The sequence below is a fragment of the Antennarius striatus genome, chromosome 10, assembly GCF_040054535.1.
Source record: "Antennarius striatus isolate MH-2024 chromosome 10, ASM4005453v1, whole genome shotgun sequence".
In the NCBI taxonomy this organism is placed as follows: Eukaryota; Metazoa; Chordata; class Actinopteri; order Lophiiformes; family Antennariidae; genus Antennarius; species Antennarius striatus.
Genome location: NC_090785.1, coordinates 14,083,739 through 14,101,878, shown reverse-complemented (window position 1 = coordinate 14,101,878; position 18,140 = coordinate 14,083,739). Strand labels below are relative to the sequence as shown.

The 18,140-nt window shown below is 41.5% G+C and overlaps 3 protein-coding genes across 4 annotated transcripts; 2 read left to right on the top strand and 1 right to left on the bottom strand.

Moving 5' to 3' along the window:
* Window positions 1-49: 49 nt before the first annotated feature.
* LOC137603238 (protocadherin 20) lies at window positions 50-3,327 on the top strand. Its single transcript, XM_068326489.1, has 2 exons — window positions 50-97; window positions 805-3,327. Exons 1-2 carry the CDS (start codon window positions 50-52, stop codon window positions 3,325-3,327), a joined length of 2,571 nt encoding a protein of 856 aa, XP_068182590.1.
* A 2,694-nt stretch (window positions 3,328-6,021) lies between these two features.
* On the top strand, window positions 6,022-13,591 carry plp1a (proteolipid protein 1a). 2 transcript variants are annotated; one of them, XM_068325206.1, is made up of 7 exons: window positions 6,022-6,112; window positions 8,711-8,897; window positions 8,998-9,154; window positions 9,500-9,668; window positions 11,098-11,171; window positions 11,315-11,380; window positions 13,177-13,591. In XM_068325206.1, the coding sequence occupies exons 1-7, from the start codon at window positions 6,109-6,111 to the stop codon at window positions 13,348-13,350; spliced, it is 831 nt and encodes a 276-aa protein (XP_068181307.1). In that variant the 5' UTR covers window positions 6,022-6,108; the 3' UTR covers window positions 13,351-13,591. The 2 variants fall into 2 exon arrangements, with proteins under 2 accessions (XP_068181307.1, XP_068181309.1); XM_068325208.1 differs by lacking the exon at window positions 13,177-13,591 and adding an exon at window positions 11,703-13,016.
* Window positions 13,592-13,991: 400 nt separating this feature from the next.
* On the bottom strand, window positions 13,992-17,371 carry rab9b (RAB9B, member RAS oncogene family). The gene is made up of 2 exons (XM_068325566.1): window positions 17,319-17,371; window positions 13,992-16,535 (listed from the first exon to the last, which is right to left on the bottom strand). The coding sequence occupies exon 2, from the start codon at window positions 16,461-16,463 to the stop codon at window positions 15,852-15,854; it is 612 nt and encodes a 203-aa protein (XP_068181667.1). The 5' UTR covers window positions 16,464-16,535; window positions 17,319-17,371; the 3' UTR covers window positions 13,992-15,851.
* Window positions 17,372-18,140: the final 769 nt, after the last annotated feature.

Here is an 18,140-nt window from a genome sequence, read left to right as displayed (position 1 = left end):
CTCAGCATTCACTTGCTACCTGGGAACTTGGATAACATGTGAGAGGGCGATGGGCCATGAGACTCCTCATAATATGAACTGGGCTGGGCTGCTACAGGTCAGTGAGTCAAAGGAAAAGCAAAGAGGTTCCGATCGAATGATATCTAATTACTGACTCAGTGTTTCTCACAGAGTGAATGTTATCTAGATCGCTTTTCATTAGTGCTCAATTTTAAAAACTATAAAAATCACAAAATGTGATGAGTACCTGGAACGGCAATGAAGTTTCTCACTTGTGTGAAAGCTGGTATTATTTCAGCAGCTTAACATACTAAATGAAATTTTAATGAAAGTATTTTTAAATAATGTAATAATTTTTCTTGGTAATGTCAAATTTATTCATAGTTATATTTTTTGTGTAAGGGTAGATGAGGGGCTTCACATTAGAAGTTACTCATTAAGGGGCGCACCATGAAGGAGCTGCCCCATCACTCTACCCCCGCACACACACACACACACACACACACATACACTGCATGCCTATAGGCCCTTGTGTGCGTGCGTGTGTGTGTAAGTGTGTTACAGGGCCTGTACACACGACATGCATATGTGTGATTACTAACCGTATGCTACAGTGAGTTTCTAATTTCCCTTTAGGGATTATTAAAGTACACAAATTTAAAAAAAAAAAAAAAAGTATTTAAAAGGTTCCCCCAGGGGAAAATATGGTGTTCCATCAGTTTCAACTGTTGTAAAAATGAAGAATCAAAATTGAAAATACTGGCGGTTTCAGAATTTTTCATACTTTTCTTTTTCTCCCACCAGAACCTGTTGGTTGTGGTTCATCTCTGGCAGATCTCTGGGGATTCTGTCTGGTTTTCTATTCCAGAGGAAGAAGAGCCTGGAAATCTGGCAGGGTCACTCAGTAAATACTTTCCACCTCCATACCAGCTCCTGACCCAGGAATATCTGTGGATGGACGAAAACACAGGCAATTTCTACACCACTGAGAAAAAGATGGATCGTGAGGATCTTTGCCCCGAGGAGACAAAAGGCGAGGAATGCATTATTCTACACAATGCAGTCGTGGGGCCCTCAGGAGACCTTGTACAGTTTCGTGTGATCATAGAAGACATCAATGACAATGCGCCTCACTTTGAAAACACCGAAATCCACCTTAGTGTTCCTGAGGACGTGACTGTGGGTGCTAGCCTCTTATTGGATGAACGGGCTCAGGACCGGGATGCCAGAAGTAATGGTGAGCTGCAGTACCACCTAGAAGACTCTGACGGAGTTTTCACCTTACAGGTTGAAGAAGATGGGTCTACCATCATGCTGGTTGTGCAAACAGCCCTGGACAGGGAGACTAAAGACCAGTACCAGATGGCGCTGGTGGCCACAGACTGCTCCTCAAACCCTTTAAATGGTACAACAACTTTGATAGTTACAGTGACAGATGTTGATGACAACTGCCCAACCTTTAGTTTTGACACCCCACAAAGTGTCACCATCCCTGGAGACTCCCCCAAGAACATTTTGGTTGCTCAGATTATAGCCACAGACCCAGATTTAGGCCCAAATGCAGCCATCATTTACTCTTTTAGTCCCAAAGTGTCAGAGCGGGCCAGGAAACTCTTTAGACTGGACAGCCTCGATGGAAACATCAGACTAACACAGGACCTCCAGAGCGACAAGTCGGAGGAGCTGCTCTTGACAGTGTTAGCTAGTGGCCATCGCTGCCCCCCAGCAGTCACTCAAGTAACTATATCTGTGCTCCCCAAGGTGAACAAAGAGTTGACAATCAAGATCAGGTTCATAGCAGAACAATTAAACCAGACTATGATGTTACCAGAGAACCAGCCCCCCACTGTCTTAGCTATTTTAGAGTTTGAGGGCAGCTATAAAGACTCTTCTTTTGCCATTGAGGGTGAAGTTCCATTCACTCTAAGCCCACAGAATGGCAAATATCTGCTTTCCACCTCAAGACCCCTAGACTATGAGATGAAAAGTGAGCATCATATTACTGTTGTAGGGCATGGGAGATCAGCTGATGGGACAGCGATTGCTCCTATCAGGCATGTGTTCAGGGCTATAGTGAAAGATGTCAATGATAATGCTCCACATTTCCTCCAGTCTCACTATCAGCTACAGGTGGAGGAAAACAACCAGCCCGGGATGTTGCTAATGCATATCTCAGCTACAGATGCAGACAGTGGTTCCAACAGCAGGGTGACCTACAAGTCGGACAAATATGCACCAGCCATATTTAAAGTTGACCCTACAACTGGTCAACTGACTGTGTTAGCCTCTCTGGATAGGGAACTTCAGAGTGAATACAAACTTACTGTGCATGCACGAGATAGTGGCTCTCCTCCCTTAGAATCAGTAGCCACAGTTTCTATTCGTGTTCTGGACCAGAATGATAATAAGCCTGTTTTTGTAACCCCTCACTTCATCTTTTTCATTCATGAGAATGTACCGCTGTTTACCCAGGTAGGGGGGATAGAGGTGACAGACCCAGATGAAGGGGAAAATGGGACCATAGAGCTGAATGTTGCAAACAGCAGTGGACCAATTGTCGTAGATAGCAACCAGGGCACATTGTGCACAACAGCTGTTTTGGACCGTGAGGTTGAGGACCGTTATGAGCTTTACCTGCTGGCCACGGATCATGGGCGTCCCGTTGCTTTTACTTCCATTGCCAGGATAACAATCTTTGTGGAGGACATCAATGACAATCAGCCAGAAGTGATCCTTCCCAGCAGCAACTCATCATGCCTGACTGTCTCCCCAGAAACCATTGCAGGCACCATGGTAACAAAGATATATGCCATTGACAGGGACTCAGGATTAAATGCAGAACTTACATACACTGTTGCAGCATCAGAGGCTGCACATACAAGCAGTCCCTTCCAGGTGGAATCAAGGTCAGGAAACATCACTGTTGCTCGGCGACTTCTATCGAGCGACCTGGGAATGCATCATCTGTTCATTGTGGTCAGAGATAGCGGGCGACCAACTCCACTTTATGCCACTGTCTGGGTTAATCTGCTAATCAATGAGAGCATGGAGCCCTGCCACTTGAACAGGGTACCCACTTGGACAGGGATATATGACATGGTTCAAATTCCCTCAAAGGCCTCCATCTGCGAAGTGGACGACAGCAAGTCTGCTCAGCTGACATTGTTCGTAGGCGTAGGTATGATGCTGGCATCAATATGTCTGCTGGTGGTGACAGCTGTTTTCCACCTGAAGCAAAGGAGGAGACGTCTACAGAACAAGAACAGGCACAGCGAAGAGAATGAGATCCCACTTAGGCTGAGGGACAAATATTACTCTGAACACTAATAGAATAAAACAGTGCATGTAATCCCCACTCACACTGTGTCGAGGATGAAATCAGCCATGGAATTAAAGACATTCTGAATATTTTGTAAAAAGCTCCTTGTGTTTTATATCTAGCTGGATTATCCTGATGCACAATGTTCTCAAACTGGAGGAAATTAAGTTGGACAATTGTCTGATAAAGATCGATGTAAGTTACCAAGAATGCTTGTTCTGACAATTAGAGACTAGTTCCTTTTTCATCAAAATAATGTATAATTACAATGATAGGCTTGATGTAAACAGAAGTCATCACACAAGCATTGCTAAAGCAGCAGTGTTAGTCATTTATAAGGATCCGTCTTTATGGCCCCTGCAGGAAGACATAGAAGGAAGTGGGGGTCTGTTAAGCTGATTAAGGGTCTCAAATTTCCATCTCTGAGTGATAGGGTGTCTAGCATATTTATGACAGTCTTTCAAGATGATGCTCTGAGATGACCGTGGGAGGCGGAGCACAGCTGTGAACGTTCGAGAGGCGGCATAGGGGAGAAGCACTGTCTCAAGTCACTGCCTCACACCTGTTACCTGATCGCACTTCTCACCCGTGGCGCTGGATGTCACCCAAAGGCAGACCACCTCATGTACACCACTGTAATTCAAGGATGATTGTTCTAGAGACAGATGTTGTTGTGAAATTACAGTGTCTATCAGAGCTTTTCACAAAAGGCAGCACCACTGATTCATGCGTAAGCAGGGGAACAATTGCATTATTTAACTACATGAAGTGATGCATAAAGTATTATGAGTCAGAGTACAACCTGGTCACAAATCTGAACACACAATTACACAAAGAAGGCAGGCTAAAGTTTTAGAAGTCTCCAAAGAAAGCATGTTTTATTGTTATAGTGTCATAAAGTATTGAGCTACCCTTTCAGGATAGACCCGTGTTAGACTAAAGGAGCAAAGTCATGAGTCAGAGCCCGTAAAACACCATGTATAACAACCTGGCTAATGGAGAACAAGACTTGTATAACATGAGCAGCGCTTCTCTGAGGATTTCTCACCTAACAGCTCAAAATAAATAATCTAAAAGGGTGGTAATGTGAGACTAATTGCATTAGCTGAGAGGAAATAATAACCCCATAACAAAATTAAAGAAGAATCTTTAAATTAGGATAATTTCTTGTTTGCATAAATTATTAAATAATTCCTCATGTTAAGCTGCTTCTTTAATTTGTGATTGCCAAGATTCCAGTAAAACACCCTACAACTGTATGTTCAGACAAGCACACTGCTGCTCAAAAAGGACATTTTTAAAGCGCTGTGTTTGGATATGCTTCTTGACAAATCTGTCATATAAAAAATGAGCAGTATTGTGGAGGAAAACTCCCCCATGTGCCTTCTACTGTTAAATCATCCTGGCAGGAGAAAGCCTGCCATCTACTGTGTATAAATGAAGCCGGGAGTCGATTCTTTATTCCTGGCCCTGTCCAGAGGGTGGGGATGAATCAGAGGATGGTCTTTGACTCTACACTTAGGTCATCAGAGATCAGTCATGCTTCTCTGCTGCTGCTCTGCGCCGGTCACACCGCATCTTACTTTGGATATGATCTACTTTATGATGAATATTTGATAGGGTTTGTGATCTTATGCAGACCCTGGCTGCGTTCACACTGCTGAAAGTGAGAGGATTCTTTTGTTGTTTTGAGTGTTCATGTCTATCATGCATATAACCAACATCTGATATCAATGAGAACACACCTGAGCCATGACCAAACACTTACAATAAGGATGGTGATGTACAATAGAAGTACGTCTGGTATCAAAATAATTTAAAAAGTTAACAGAGTCATTCCTAGCATTGATTACTCTTGTAAGCCTGATGATAGCAGTCAACTTTTGAGATTGGAGGCAAGAAGACAAACACAGGATTGGATCAGGCATTTTTCTCATTTATCTATAGATTTTGCAACCTCATGTCTCAAAGTTGCTGTTGCTGCCTTTGCAGCGATCCTCCTTATTTGATTTTGGCCATCAGTTCTGGCAGAATATTGATTTGAGCGTGCTCAGAAACAGAAAAGAGACATGAATTTTCATCTGTGGGCCAAAAAAGAATTGAAAAGACCAGATTTCATGTGATTTGCTCTGTTCATATTGCTTAAATCTGGCTTGGGTTCTTCTGCCTGCAGTATGACAGGAGCCAAAGAGCTGGCACTGACCCAAAGTAGATTATTTCTGAGAAACACACAAGTTGCTTTATTATAAAAAATGACAAAACAACTCAACATAATTACTCAACATAATTAAAATACTAGTGATGTGTTTCTTATCAAGGGAAGTGGCTCTAGTGATGCAAATAAATATTCTTTATCTTTCTTTCCATCTGAAAGGCATTATTCCTATCAAAGGTGTTAAGTATGCTCATTAAAACAATATAATAAGCATCTTCAGCTAAAAAGACCTCACTGGATTTCCCAGCCTGGAATTCACACGTATGATTCCTGTAAATGAAAGTTGCTCCCTTTCTTTTCGTGCCATTCAAATACGCGCCAAACAACGAACGAAGGGAATTTCTGCGTGCGTAAAAACCTTGACCTTCTTTATTCTACGCCTTGAAGTTGGCTGAAAAAGACGCATTGTTTCTTCACTTGCAGTCATCAGCGGCTCTGTCCTTTCTTTGTGGGGGGGAACAGAAAGCGAGTTGAGATTGATATACGGGGGCCGGACAAGTTGCGCATATCATCAGCGGACCAGCTGCGGTGCGCGGCTGCAGAATCCAACAAGTATTTAACGGATCCTTCAGACATGGGTGAGAAGCCACTGAAATCTATCTATATTAGCATATTATTCTGCTTCACATTGTCAAATCTGTATTTTATTCGCTGTGACTGTATAGTAAGAATGAGACTATGAGAGGGCATCAGAAGTTATTAAGTTTTTTTTGTCAGTGTAGAGGTCAGGCTGATGCTCCACTGATATTATGGGACTTATTTCATGCTTGAGATAGCGGGACTACTTTCATAGGAGCCTTGTCGCATTTGCTTTCGGTCGCAATCTTTCTCAATTTCTACTGAGCTGAACTTGCCCTCAGCTTTGCCTTTTTTATTTGTTTTTGCCAGAACGTGGTCTGTGTTTTCATTTGAACCACAACTAGTAGACAGGGAGCAGATTTGTACTGAAAGCTTTGTGGGGGTTTTCTCTGTCCAGGCTGTAGATCATCAATTACTTAACTGGCATCAGGTGTCCCCCAGGGCTGCAGGACTAACACTGGTTGGACTTGGTGACGTTTGAACTTTAGGTTTGCGTGCAGACTTTGTCCAGCGAGGTCCAAATGCTCCGAGAAATATATTTATTTGGATGCTGTAAGGATAAAAAATTGCTTGTTTTATCTCCCCCTTCCAGAACAGTAATAATAACAGCTCCTTTGAGAGCCTACCTTTAACCCTCATCTGAGCCTCCAACTGGAAAAACTTTCACCCAGACTTAGGCCTGGTCTGTGGTCCACATGGGAACCATTTGTTATTTCAAAATTGAGGTTTATGCCATAAAGGTTGCAATTTTTTTACGCAAATGTGTGATCTAAGTCTGCATGTCAATGTTTAGAATAGAATGCCTTTAAAGTCATCATACACAAGTGTACAAGATTTTTAAGACAACCCTCGGTGCAAAAAAACTATGGTACAAGGAACAAGCAATTATAGAAAAAATGAAAAGGTGTGCGAATAGAGTCGGTTACTGATGTAAGGGCTATATTTTCCTGATTGCATACAGAAAAAATGGGATTTCTCCCAAAATGTTTACATGCTTTGGGTGTTTTGATATTTATCATTTTATCCACATTATGGATGATTGTTCATCAGAAATCTCTGGTATCTGTAATATTAAGAAAGAAAAACTAGCTGTAGATCATCTTGGTGATTTCTAATATTAATATTCTTATTTGATTTGGTGCACATTGCCCCACACATTAGTATGCATGCCCAGACACACCTACACACAAATCGGTTATGATGATGTGTTTGATTACTCAGCAGTCTCTTTGCCCCTCCTCATTTGTGTTCACGCTAATGGTACCAACCACAGTCTGTCTGCATCTACTGTGTGTCTGGAGGCACCCATGCATAGACGTTATGAAGCACAGTTACACTGATTGTTTCTGGGTTTGCTTCACCGTCCTCTTCCAGCACAGGCAGCTCTCTGCTATCTTCTCTCGTTCCCGTGTCTCCTCAGAAGGAAGTCTATGAGTGCATGTTTGCATCTGTGCATAGAGGAGCCTCTGCTCTTTGTTTGCTTGACATTGGTGACATTGGTGGCCCTTGTCCCACCATGATGCTGTGGGACAAAGGCCGTTGTCTCTGCAGTCACAAAAGCATCCTCTCTCTCTCTTTCACTTTATCTCTCCTCTCCATCCTCGCCTTTTTCTCACACACTCCCCATGCTTGCTGATGAATGGAGTCAGGGTGCTAGTTGGGGTCAGAGAAGACGTCCCCATGCCCTTGGCCCTTGGCATCTAGTCAAGCAACACATGGCCTTCAAGGAGAATGCACAGGGAACAAGGTTAAGTAGCTGTAGCGGGATCCATTGTGAGATCCAAGGTCCATGAGAAAATATATTTATGAAAGGTTGTTGTCAAACTTTTAAATTTATGGAAGTGCTCTCTTGGTACGCAAATTTAATTTGAATGTGTGCAGGCTTTCTAATACAAGGAGATCTGACTGACATGTCATGTAAAAAAAAAGAAAACTAAAAAGAGTTCCCATAACTCAAAATACTCTAATTTTTTTCCCTCACGGTAATTATATTCTAATGCATACTCACCATAAAAATAGTGTCAAGTGAATTCCTCTATCAACATTTCCTCTTAGAACCTTAATTCTTAGTATTGAGTCATGTTCACAGAAAATAATTATCATCAGTCAGCTTATAATATTAGCTAATCTTGTACTTTTTAAGCTGCACTTTAATAATGAGCTGTTTTTAGGAGTTTCACACATACAAAACTGAAATTTGTTGGTTTTGGAATAATGGACTAACTGATTGGACTAGTTGGGGGGAGAGGATGACAGATGAAAACAGAGTGAGAGATTGGGAGAATAGGGACTGAAAGACAGGGACATAAAAGATGTCACGGTAGACATTTGATCTTTTATGCAATAAAAAAACAACTAATGGCTAGATCAATACAGAAAGTACATTTATATTTCATGATGATGGCAATTATCAGAGCAAGAGAAAATAAAAGAAAATGAGGGGCATAATTACCACCAGAGTTAAATCAGCGAATGTTTACCTATAATTTGGTTTTAAGTGACACTTTTACAGGTCGTTTAAACTTAAAGGAGACGTCTCTAATGTTGCTTGATGGTTTGCTGCCTTGACGTTCCCGGTGCTGCGTCTTGATCGGCAGGTTGCTATGACTGCTGTATGCGTTGCTTGGGTCGGGTGCCCTACTGCTCCCTGGCCGCCACACTGCTGTGTTTCTCCGGCATCGCCCTCTTCTGTGGTTGTGGACACCAAGCACTCACCGAGACGGAGAGACTCATCGAGACTTACTTCGCCCGCAACCAAAAGGACTACGACACCCTCGTCTACATGTGAGTGGCAAACTTCCGTCACGTTGTTTCAGTCCTCTATTCTCACGGCGTGTGCTGTTCATAACCTTGACTTTTTTTTTCATTTCTGCTTTCTTATCAGCATTGAGTATTTCCAGTATTTCATCTATGGTTTGGCCTCGTTTTTCTTCCTCTACTGCATCATACTGTTGGCTGAGGGCTTCTACACCACAAGCGCCGCCAAGCAGACCTTTGGAGAGTTCAGGAGCACCATGTGCGGCCGCTGCCTCAGCTCCTCGGTAGGAAGGCCCAGAGCGGGAAGAGTAAAGGGGATTGAGAGATTGCATGGGATTAATAGACGTATCACTCCCTGGTGGGTGCTGAGCCGAAAATCTTAAAGCTGTTAAAAACCTTTGGGTACATGCAAAGATAAGCATACAGTGAGTGTCTGAGCAGTGGGGGAAAAGACGATGGCTGTTTGAAGACGTGTAGGAGGACAGAAAGTGAGTTAAGCTTATTAGAAGAAAGGAATTGTGGTCACTAAGTGAGTCACTGCTCATAAAAGCACTCTCTTAGATTACTTATCTGCATGGGTTCATTATGATTATGCACTCTAATGTTTCTTCTGCTTGCTCCGTTTTCAGTTTATAGTGATGACATATTTACTAGCTGCTCTGTGGATGTTGGTGTTTGCCTTCTCGGCACTGCCTGTCTACTTCTTCTACAACATGGATGCCACATGCCAAACCATCGATGTTCTGACGGAGACCCCCACCAGCATCAACCAGCTCTGTGTGGACGCCAGGCAATTTGGTAACAAGACATCTATTAATGGTAGCCGTGGTGTAAACGTGAATGTCTAAATTACCTTCTGATGGAGATAGAAGACAGTAACACTTCCTCTAAATGATTCTTCTACATCTACCTGAATGAATTAAGGTTATTTTGATGATATCAGTGTTAGAAGTTGTTAATACTGTTGAGTGTATTTTGTTTTTACTGCGTTTGGATGAGTGTGAGTCACAAAATGTTTTTGGAGGCCACTATTCTATCTTTTGATTTTACTCAAGAAAAAGGTGTATTTCTGTTGAGATCATTTCCATCAACCAGCACCTGATGCCAACAGCATATCAGTAGTTAGGATTCATGACCCCTAGAGTTTTCCATCACATGGTTGTCATTATTAGTTTGGTAGTTCCTCAAGAGAAACTAGATTGTTTGATTTGTGGTTTGCTTCAGTCAAACTTTGATTTTTTTAAGGTCAAATTCAACATTTGATTGAGTTAGCAGTTATATCAACACTAAAAAACATTCTGGATCGTCAGATTTGGAATGTTGGCATCCAGATCTAACTGTTTTATGGTAGCTCTTGTAGAGATGTCCATGTAATTTATGTACAGGTATCGTCGACGATATTGATTAAGTAAGCAGTAATCTTGATATTGCCCAATCCTGTATGATAGAGAATGGTTCAAACATGTAATATTTCTTGAGCTGTATGTCCAAACATGCTAGAGTGTAAGTTCACATATTAAAACTTATGCTGTAGCATTCAGCTACGGATGCTAAATGCTAAATTCTGACAATAGAAATAGTAGCATGTTTTTCAGATTTAAATTCACCTATATAACATCTGGTAACAATTAGGATTAAATACAGCTGGGAACGTCACAAAACTGGATGACGAACACTCAGGTATTAAAGTTTATTCTGAGGCAAAGAAATGTTTGTACTTACGTACATCTGGTTTGGCCAGAATGTTAGATGGTAGTAAGTGACCTCACTTTGTTTCTCTGTTGTTGGACTGAATTTGGCGACATCATCTTAAAAAATAACATGAGATTTGTATTTCTGAGTTACTTCCAATTCTATTTCCCGTAGGAATGAGTGTGTGTGTGTGCATGGTTGTATGTCTTTGTGTGTGGCTCCGCGGTGCACTGGCGTCGTGCCCGGAGTGTCCCCTGCCTCACGCCCTATGCCGCCGGGATAGGCTCCCGCTCCCCATGACCCGCTGCGGCAGATACAGCGGTGGTAATCTGAAGATGACTGACTGACTGACAACTTAAGTAATAAATAGCAGGCTATTTTGGCTAGAAAATCACAAAATACTGAAAAGAAACTGAGATTTAAATTGAGGTGTTTCATGTGAATGGTGGACAACGTAAATACAGAATATTGATCCTTTTCTTAGTTGTCTCTTCTTTGATAGATTGAACTGAATTGTGAAATGTGATGTTGACAGGTCTCCTGCCACGGAACACGGTGCCGGGTAAAGCTTGTGGTATGACTTTGTCCACTGTCTGTAAGACCAGAGAGGTGAGAATGAGAAAAGAACTCATGCCCTGCAGTAATGCTGTACTATATAAGTAGTAATAGTAGTAGTAGTAGCACTGTAGTGTTCCATGATATGAAATGAAAACAATATATTACCACCCTTAATCAAAAATTCCTCCCGTTAGTACCGGATGACCTATGACCTCTACATTGCTGCCTTTGCTGGGGCTGGAATCACTCTCTTGTCTCTGGTGAGTGATCTTGGGTCATCTGGGCTACGCCTTCACAGCGGGGTACAATAGTGTTGTGGTGCATGTGACTCCGTGACGCTGCAAGTGTAGGTGGGAAGGCATCTCAGGCCTCCCAAGAGCAATGACCTCCGTACTATCAGTCTCTGTTCCTCCTTCTCTGCTGACATAGCACCAGAATAACGCTGTAATGTCTGCTGGTTTTCCAGTCAGGAACTCTAAAATTAATGCCACTAGCAGCTGATTGATTTTGAAAGTGAGAAAATGACCTGTTTTATTTTTCTTTCTGTTCTGACACTTCCTGTTTCTGTTTGTGCTTTCATAGCTGACATATACCGTTTCAACCACCTACAACTTTGCAGTTCTGCGGTATCTGGGGCGAAAGGGCATAGGTGCACGTTGTTAGGCTTACCTGTCCTGTCACTGCTTCATCAACAACACGGGGATGGAGTTTATCTTCCACGTCATCTGAACAGAACCACCAGTGGTCATGGACTCTTTAAAATGTCTTGATATTTTTTACTTGTTGAAAAAATGTGTTTTCCATAACGACATAGGTGTGTGTGCGTGTGTGTGTGTGTGTGTGCACGCATGATGTGAGTGAAATCTGCTGCATTTCGTTATACTTATTTTCATGTCATTATAAAGCATTTTTACATGATTTTTTTTTTCTGAAGGTAGTGACTAAAATTAATTTCTGCCTCCCTCCTAAAATGATACATCATTAATAATTAACATATCTTCAAAATAACCATCCATCCACACGTATGCAACTAGAATGCAACTGTTCAGGAGAACAGGGATTATAGATTACCATGGTTACCATCCCCTACAACTGGTTGCCATGGGGACAGACAAGCACACATTTGCAGTCTCATGCTGACCCTCGGGACTTTTCTCACGGGCTAGTGAAACGCCTCCACAATGGAGTCATGCTCATTTTCAAAAGCAGCCAATCAGGAGCCAGTTGTAGGGGGGCACCTGTGCTCAGTCTGTGGAGGGGTCATTTTATGTATGGTGGGGTTGGGGGGGCATCCTCTGGACAAAGAGACCTCTGCAGCATCAATGCAGCTCTTCTGGGAGAACACACACACACACACACTGCTCCATGACCTCCACCTCCATCAATAATGGAGATGATGACTTAGGACTCTAATTTTTTGAGTAAAGGAATGTTAGATGATTTTGAATATTTTTGTTTTTTTGACAATGGCTTTTTTTTTTATCTAGAAAGGTCTAAAATTGTTTCTCATGGCTCTGAGATTGAAAAAAAAAAAGCAGCAGGTAGTAAATGACCTCACTTCGTTTGGCTTTATACGACACATTATCGAGGTAGAAGTTCTTCTGCTCCTTGTGTGACTGAGGTATGTCTCCAGAGACTGATCGGAATTGTGTTTAATTCTATAGGAATTTTGTCGTAGTTATTGTATAACACATTTTTACTTACTGTAGCTGAATTTACTACCAATGTTACACTTTTAGTATTACTAACTAAACCTTTCACAATGTGTTGATTAGATTATTTCTTTGGTTGAAGCTTTACCCAGCTGTGAGTGATGAATTTGTCCAGTATCCACAGGCTGTTTGACAATTTGTTTGTTGGTAAGATTTGATAATAAAGAGAATATTCTTGAAAACATTTTTTGCAGCGTGACCTTGAAATGGCGTGGGCTTTTTTGTTTTTTTGTGTCTGTTGTCGTGTCATAGCATTTAACTGACTTCACTGTTGGCTCCCTGCCTCCTCTCAGGGCCGAGGGATTTCGTAAGGTGTTTGGTATTCTCTCCCCTTGTGTCCACAGGTGCACTGCTCGCTGAACTTGGCTGTGAATCAGGTGTTTCTGAGGAGGATGAAGCACAAGGCAAAAGAGGAGAGCAGAGGCTACGACCTGTATGGGAGGCTGCAAAGAGACAGAGGAGGAACTCTCTGCTCTCCATACCCTCCAACCTCATCTGAGACCCTCCAGCCCCGCTAGCTGTCCATCAGGGTTCAGCTGCTCAGCAAAAATGATCAAAACCAAGAGGCATTCAATTCATTGGCATTTTGTTATATTTGTGGAATTTATTCCCCTCATTCTTTTGATGTATTTGTTAAAACATAGGGTATCGTATCATAGCTGGAGTTGCAAAATGATACAAATGCAGTTGGGAGCTTTTTTTTTTTTCTATAATATTCTGCATTTGACCAATGTCTACAGAATCTATACCATCTGTAATTCATACATTTAAAATCATCTGGTTTTATAAGCAGATGTGAATCTTTTTTTTGTCTTGCAGATGTGATTTCACAATAAATGGTGGCATAATTAAGTGAAGGGGAAATAAACATCTACTGTTTCTTGGGCTCCTACGTAACTGTTATCCAAGAACATTCAAGGTTTTCTGTGGTCAAATTTAAAAACAAATGACCCTCGCTTTGCTCCTTATTTTCAACACTACTAATGTTGAAGTACTTTTACATCTGGGGGAAATGGTTAAATACAGATTACTGTCTGATCTTTTAAAAATAGTTTAAAGCTTGAAAGTTGTCCAACTGACTTCACCTGCCACATGCTTTTATGGAATTTCATGGCATTAGAACAAAACTCACAGACATGGCAGCATTTATTATGTTGCGTGTTTTATTTGTAGCCAAGCACTGGAAAGAAAACACCATTTTGCCAGCAAGTTGGCATATCCAGTCTTATCCTCTGTAGTGCAAAAACAGGAATTCATGAGGTTTCTCATTCGATCAACTCACCATTGAGGTGACCAGTCAGACTTTCACACATCTTGAATCACACTCATTGGTTAACACTGAAGGTGAAACGGATGTGCAGTTGTTTTGCACATTATAAAATTAATGCCCTTTGCAAATTACACAAGCAATTAACATGAACAGCCCAAAAAAAAAATTTACATTCATAAATATCACAAAGATGAAAAAAATTTGCTGATGGTTGCAGTGAAATAAAATAGAACACAGACCCATTTACAGTTTGTTCACACTGCCAGCTATAAAGTACCCTCTTGTTCTCAGATTCCTGTAAACACTGTGGTAGGCTTCATCATTTAAACAGGACAAAAGTGAAAAAACCAGGATAAAACACCCCATTTCAATTCTGAAAATATGGACTGACAGACAAATAGACCCCATTCAATTAAATTCAATTACCAGGTTGATTTTCTCAAAATGCCCTTTTCTGTTCACAGTAATAGTTTATCATCCATCATCTGTGTCAATACTCAACACAAAAAGTTCATTAGCTGACGGCAGCAAAACAGTAATGCAACAAAATCAGATGAAAGTGAGTCTGTATTTAAATAAATGACATAAAATAAAGTATCATCCAGCTGAAAACAAACAGTATTAAGCTGTCAGAATACTCATTTGTATGAACACGGTGATGCATAATGCACATTCAGTATAATACTTGATGGCTGTTAATTCTAGCAAATGTAGCTTCCACTAACTTAAATCAGCCCTTGATCAAACACAGAAGCCTCATGTAAATGACGCAGCTCTAAATAATACATCAGCAGTGGATGGACCTGACTTTGCCATAAAAAATAACGCAGTTGATCAACAACAGTAAAGCAATAGGATTTCATTAACTTTAAATAACACTGAGCTTTCCTTAGTAATCAGGACCATGAGCATGAAATGAAAAGGACCTGAAAATATCTAACTTGTACATCCGACACTTCCAGCTACTTAGCAGGGCAGCGGAAACAGATACAGTATTACAGTCAATAGCTAAAACAGTAATAACAGGAGCAGCTCGTACCCAAAGCCTAAAGCCAGAGCTGCAAAACCGAAGCACCCTCCCTGCTCCACATTAAAGACAAGTTTTATTTCATCATCTAACTACCTCGTACCTCCAATCATATTGGTCACCGTACGGAGGATGGGAGTTCCCCCGCACTGGGACCACTAATTCACACTGTATCCAGTAAACGTATTGCTCCCCAGATCTCATAACAATAAAATTGTGCTGCTGTATTAAAGGTCTATCTGAAATCCGGAGAAAGCAATTACAAGATCAGCTCTGTGTCGCTGAATCATAGGTTGGGGTGTTCTATTTGGTAATTTTCTCTTTCACTTGATATTAAACTTGTAATTATTTCAATTAAAATATAAATGCTCTTCAAGCACTAGTTAATATAACTCCACAGGCAGACAAAGGTAAAGCTCGGTAACTGGTAAATGTTTTTGTGCAACACTGCTAGAAGCAGACAAGAGTACAAAGGAGGACGTGTGCCTGTGACAGTGTGCCTGTACCTTGAGCAGTAATTCAGCCATCTAGATACCGGAACGATCTTTGACAGTGCCCTCCTCAGAGCAGCTTTATTGTATCCGTGTTATCTTAAGGTGACACTCGGTGCCTTTTAGATACAGCATGTGTACCATAAACAATAACTTACTGATCCCACAAAAACCGCAACCAGCAAGTTTCTGCCAGCAAGATTAAGACAAGGTGGATTCGAACCTGACCAATCAACAGCAAGATGTGCGAGAGGTTTTGCGGTTGCCGTGGAGATCAATTGTGCTACTCAGAAGTGTATGGTCAATATGGTCTTCAGCAGCCAGAACTTCTCTGACGGCAGCCTCAAATGCAGATGTGACATTAGTGTCATCCTTAGCGCTGGTCTCAAAATAAGGACAACAGCCATTTTCTTCACACCAAGCTCGCGCTTCATCCTCCCCAACTTCCCTCTTCTCCATGTCGACCTTATTTCCGAGCACAACGAAAGGGAATCGCTCAGGATCTTTAACATCAGAGTAATACATGAACTCCTTCTTCCAGCAGCCTAGGTTTTGGAAGCTCTGTAGGTCGTTCACAGCAAACGTAAGGAGGCAGCAGTCAGCGCCCCGATAGAAGGGTGTGCGGAGGGACTTGAAGCGCTCCTGCCCTGCTGTGTCCCAGATCTGAAGGGTAACCAGACGACCGTCCACCTCAAGATCCCGGTTTAAGAACTCCACACCAATGGTGTGGAAGGACTGGGAGTCAAAGCGGTCTGTGACATAGCGGTTCATCAGAGAGGACTTCCCCACTCCGCCATCCCCCAGAAGGATAACTTTCAGGAGCAAACTTTTCCCACTCATCATGTTTCCTCGCACCCAGCGAGGCCTCCTCACTGGGTTACTGGCATCCACACCAGGTGGCAGGGTCAAGTTAACCTAGAAAGAGGAAGAAAAAGGTACAGATACATTTAAAGGGAAATGCAACTAACTGTTAAAAGATGTGAAATTAAAAATGATAGATTTTCCACAAAATAAAGCAGTGCTATCAACATTTGTACTCAACTGACCTTTCTGATAACAAACTAATGCTAGGAGATGTATAATGATTGACTAATATCTGGGGTGAAGGACCGACATATCTGCAAAGGTCTCCACCTTGTAGTTCTGGGTTTAATGACAGCAGTCATGCTTTTAAAAACACTGCATACTAATACATACTCAGGATAGTCTGAAAATGCACCATGATTTCAATCATAGCTTATTAACTAAACAGTTCAGACATAACTTTTATGAGCTATGTAAACAGTGGTGACCATGAAGTGTGGAAACATCCACTGCACCTGCGCGGATCACATCCACGGACCAGCCTGTCCTCAACTCGGACTGACTGCTGAAACTCTAATTAAACTGCTGCCGGCAGTCCCCGTAAAGATGTTCATGTGGTGCTTCTGAGCGGACCCGACAGAGATGATGTATTTAAAAAGAAAGAAACAAAATTAACTCGAACACAACACTCGATATAACTATCTGTAGCTTTAGCCTCCCGGACTGACAAGCTAGCCGGCCAGTTGTTAACATTCCACTCGCTGTTAGCCTCCAAGCAGTAACTGTTTCAAAAAAACACTGAAAGCAACAAAAGTACAAATATTTCAGTGATGTTTCATATCAATGATTCATTTAGAAACGCATATAGCAAATATTCAATGTTTTGCTACTCACCCTGCTCTAGTTTATTTTGCGGGGTCTTCCCTCCTCCCCTGCCTACAGACTGGTGACGTGCGCGCTCCCGACACGTAGCGGCACGCGCACTCCGCCCAAAGGCTCCAGAAGTCCGTAAATAAATGATGGCGATGAGGCACCGTAGCATGAACGCAACTACATTTTATAGTGGAGATTTAAAGACAGATATATCTTCAAAATACTTCAACTTTTCACTATCTCACAGGTGCATTGGTTGTGTTCTATTTGGAATTTTTCTATTGCATTTAGAGTCACTGCGGGCCACTTTGTGGATTTAGATTGTGTATGAAATTACTTTTATAAACGACACAAAGATTGGGTCACATTTATTAAAGAAGATTCTATTTTGGAATAGTTTTTATCCAGGATATTTTGTATTTTGTTTTAATCGCCATACTGAATATGAATACACTTGTTTTGCCGTTGTTGGTCAAATTAAATAAAAATAGAATAATTGTACCTAAGACTAAAAGAGAAATACTGATTGCAGTGTGTTGTTTAGTAGTCTCCTTAAAACCCTCAGAAGATAGTTCAGTTTCGACTCTTATCCGGAACGAAGTGGAGAAAGCAGATTATAACAGATTTCGCTTTCCTGTGCATCCTGTTACATTTAGACTTCCATATTTAAAGCTCATAACGGCATATGACCGAGCTACATTACCATCTCACTGGTTCACCATCGACCTCCAAAGTAAATCAGTTTCAGTTCGCCACTTACATATAGGAGGTGAAGCCCACACTATACAGTAGTTCGTAATGACCTATCAAAATTCTTCATTTAAGCATTTAACATTTAACTGT

Coding starts and splice junctions, on each gene's coding strand:
- LOC137603238 (XM_068326489.1), top strand. CDS start 50: ATGGGCCATGAGACTCCTCATAATATGAACTGGGCTGGGCTGCTACAG. Junction 98..804: donor ACTGGGCTGGGCTGCTACAG/GTCAGTGAGTCA, acceptor TTCTCCCACCAG/AACCTGTTGGTTGTGGTTCA.
- plp1a (XM_068325206.1), top strand. Junction 9,669..11,097: donor TGTGGACGCCAGGCAATTTG/GTAACAAGACAT, acceptor TGATGTTGACAG/GTCTCCTGCCACGGAACACG. Junction 11,172..11,314: donor CTGTCTGTAAGACCAGAGAG/GTGAGAATGAGA, acceptor TCCTCCCGTTAG/TACCGGATGACCTATGACCT.
- rab9b (XM_068325566.1), bottom strand. CDS start 16,463: ATGATGAGTGGGAAAAGTTTGCTCCTGAAAGTTATCCTTCTGGGGGAT.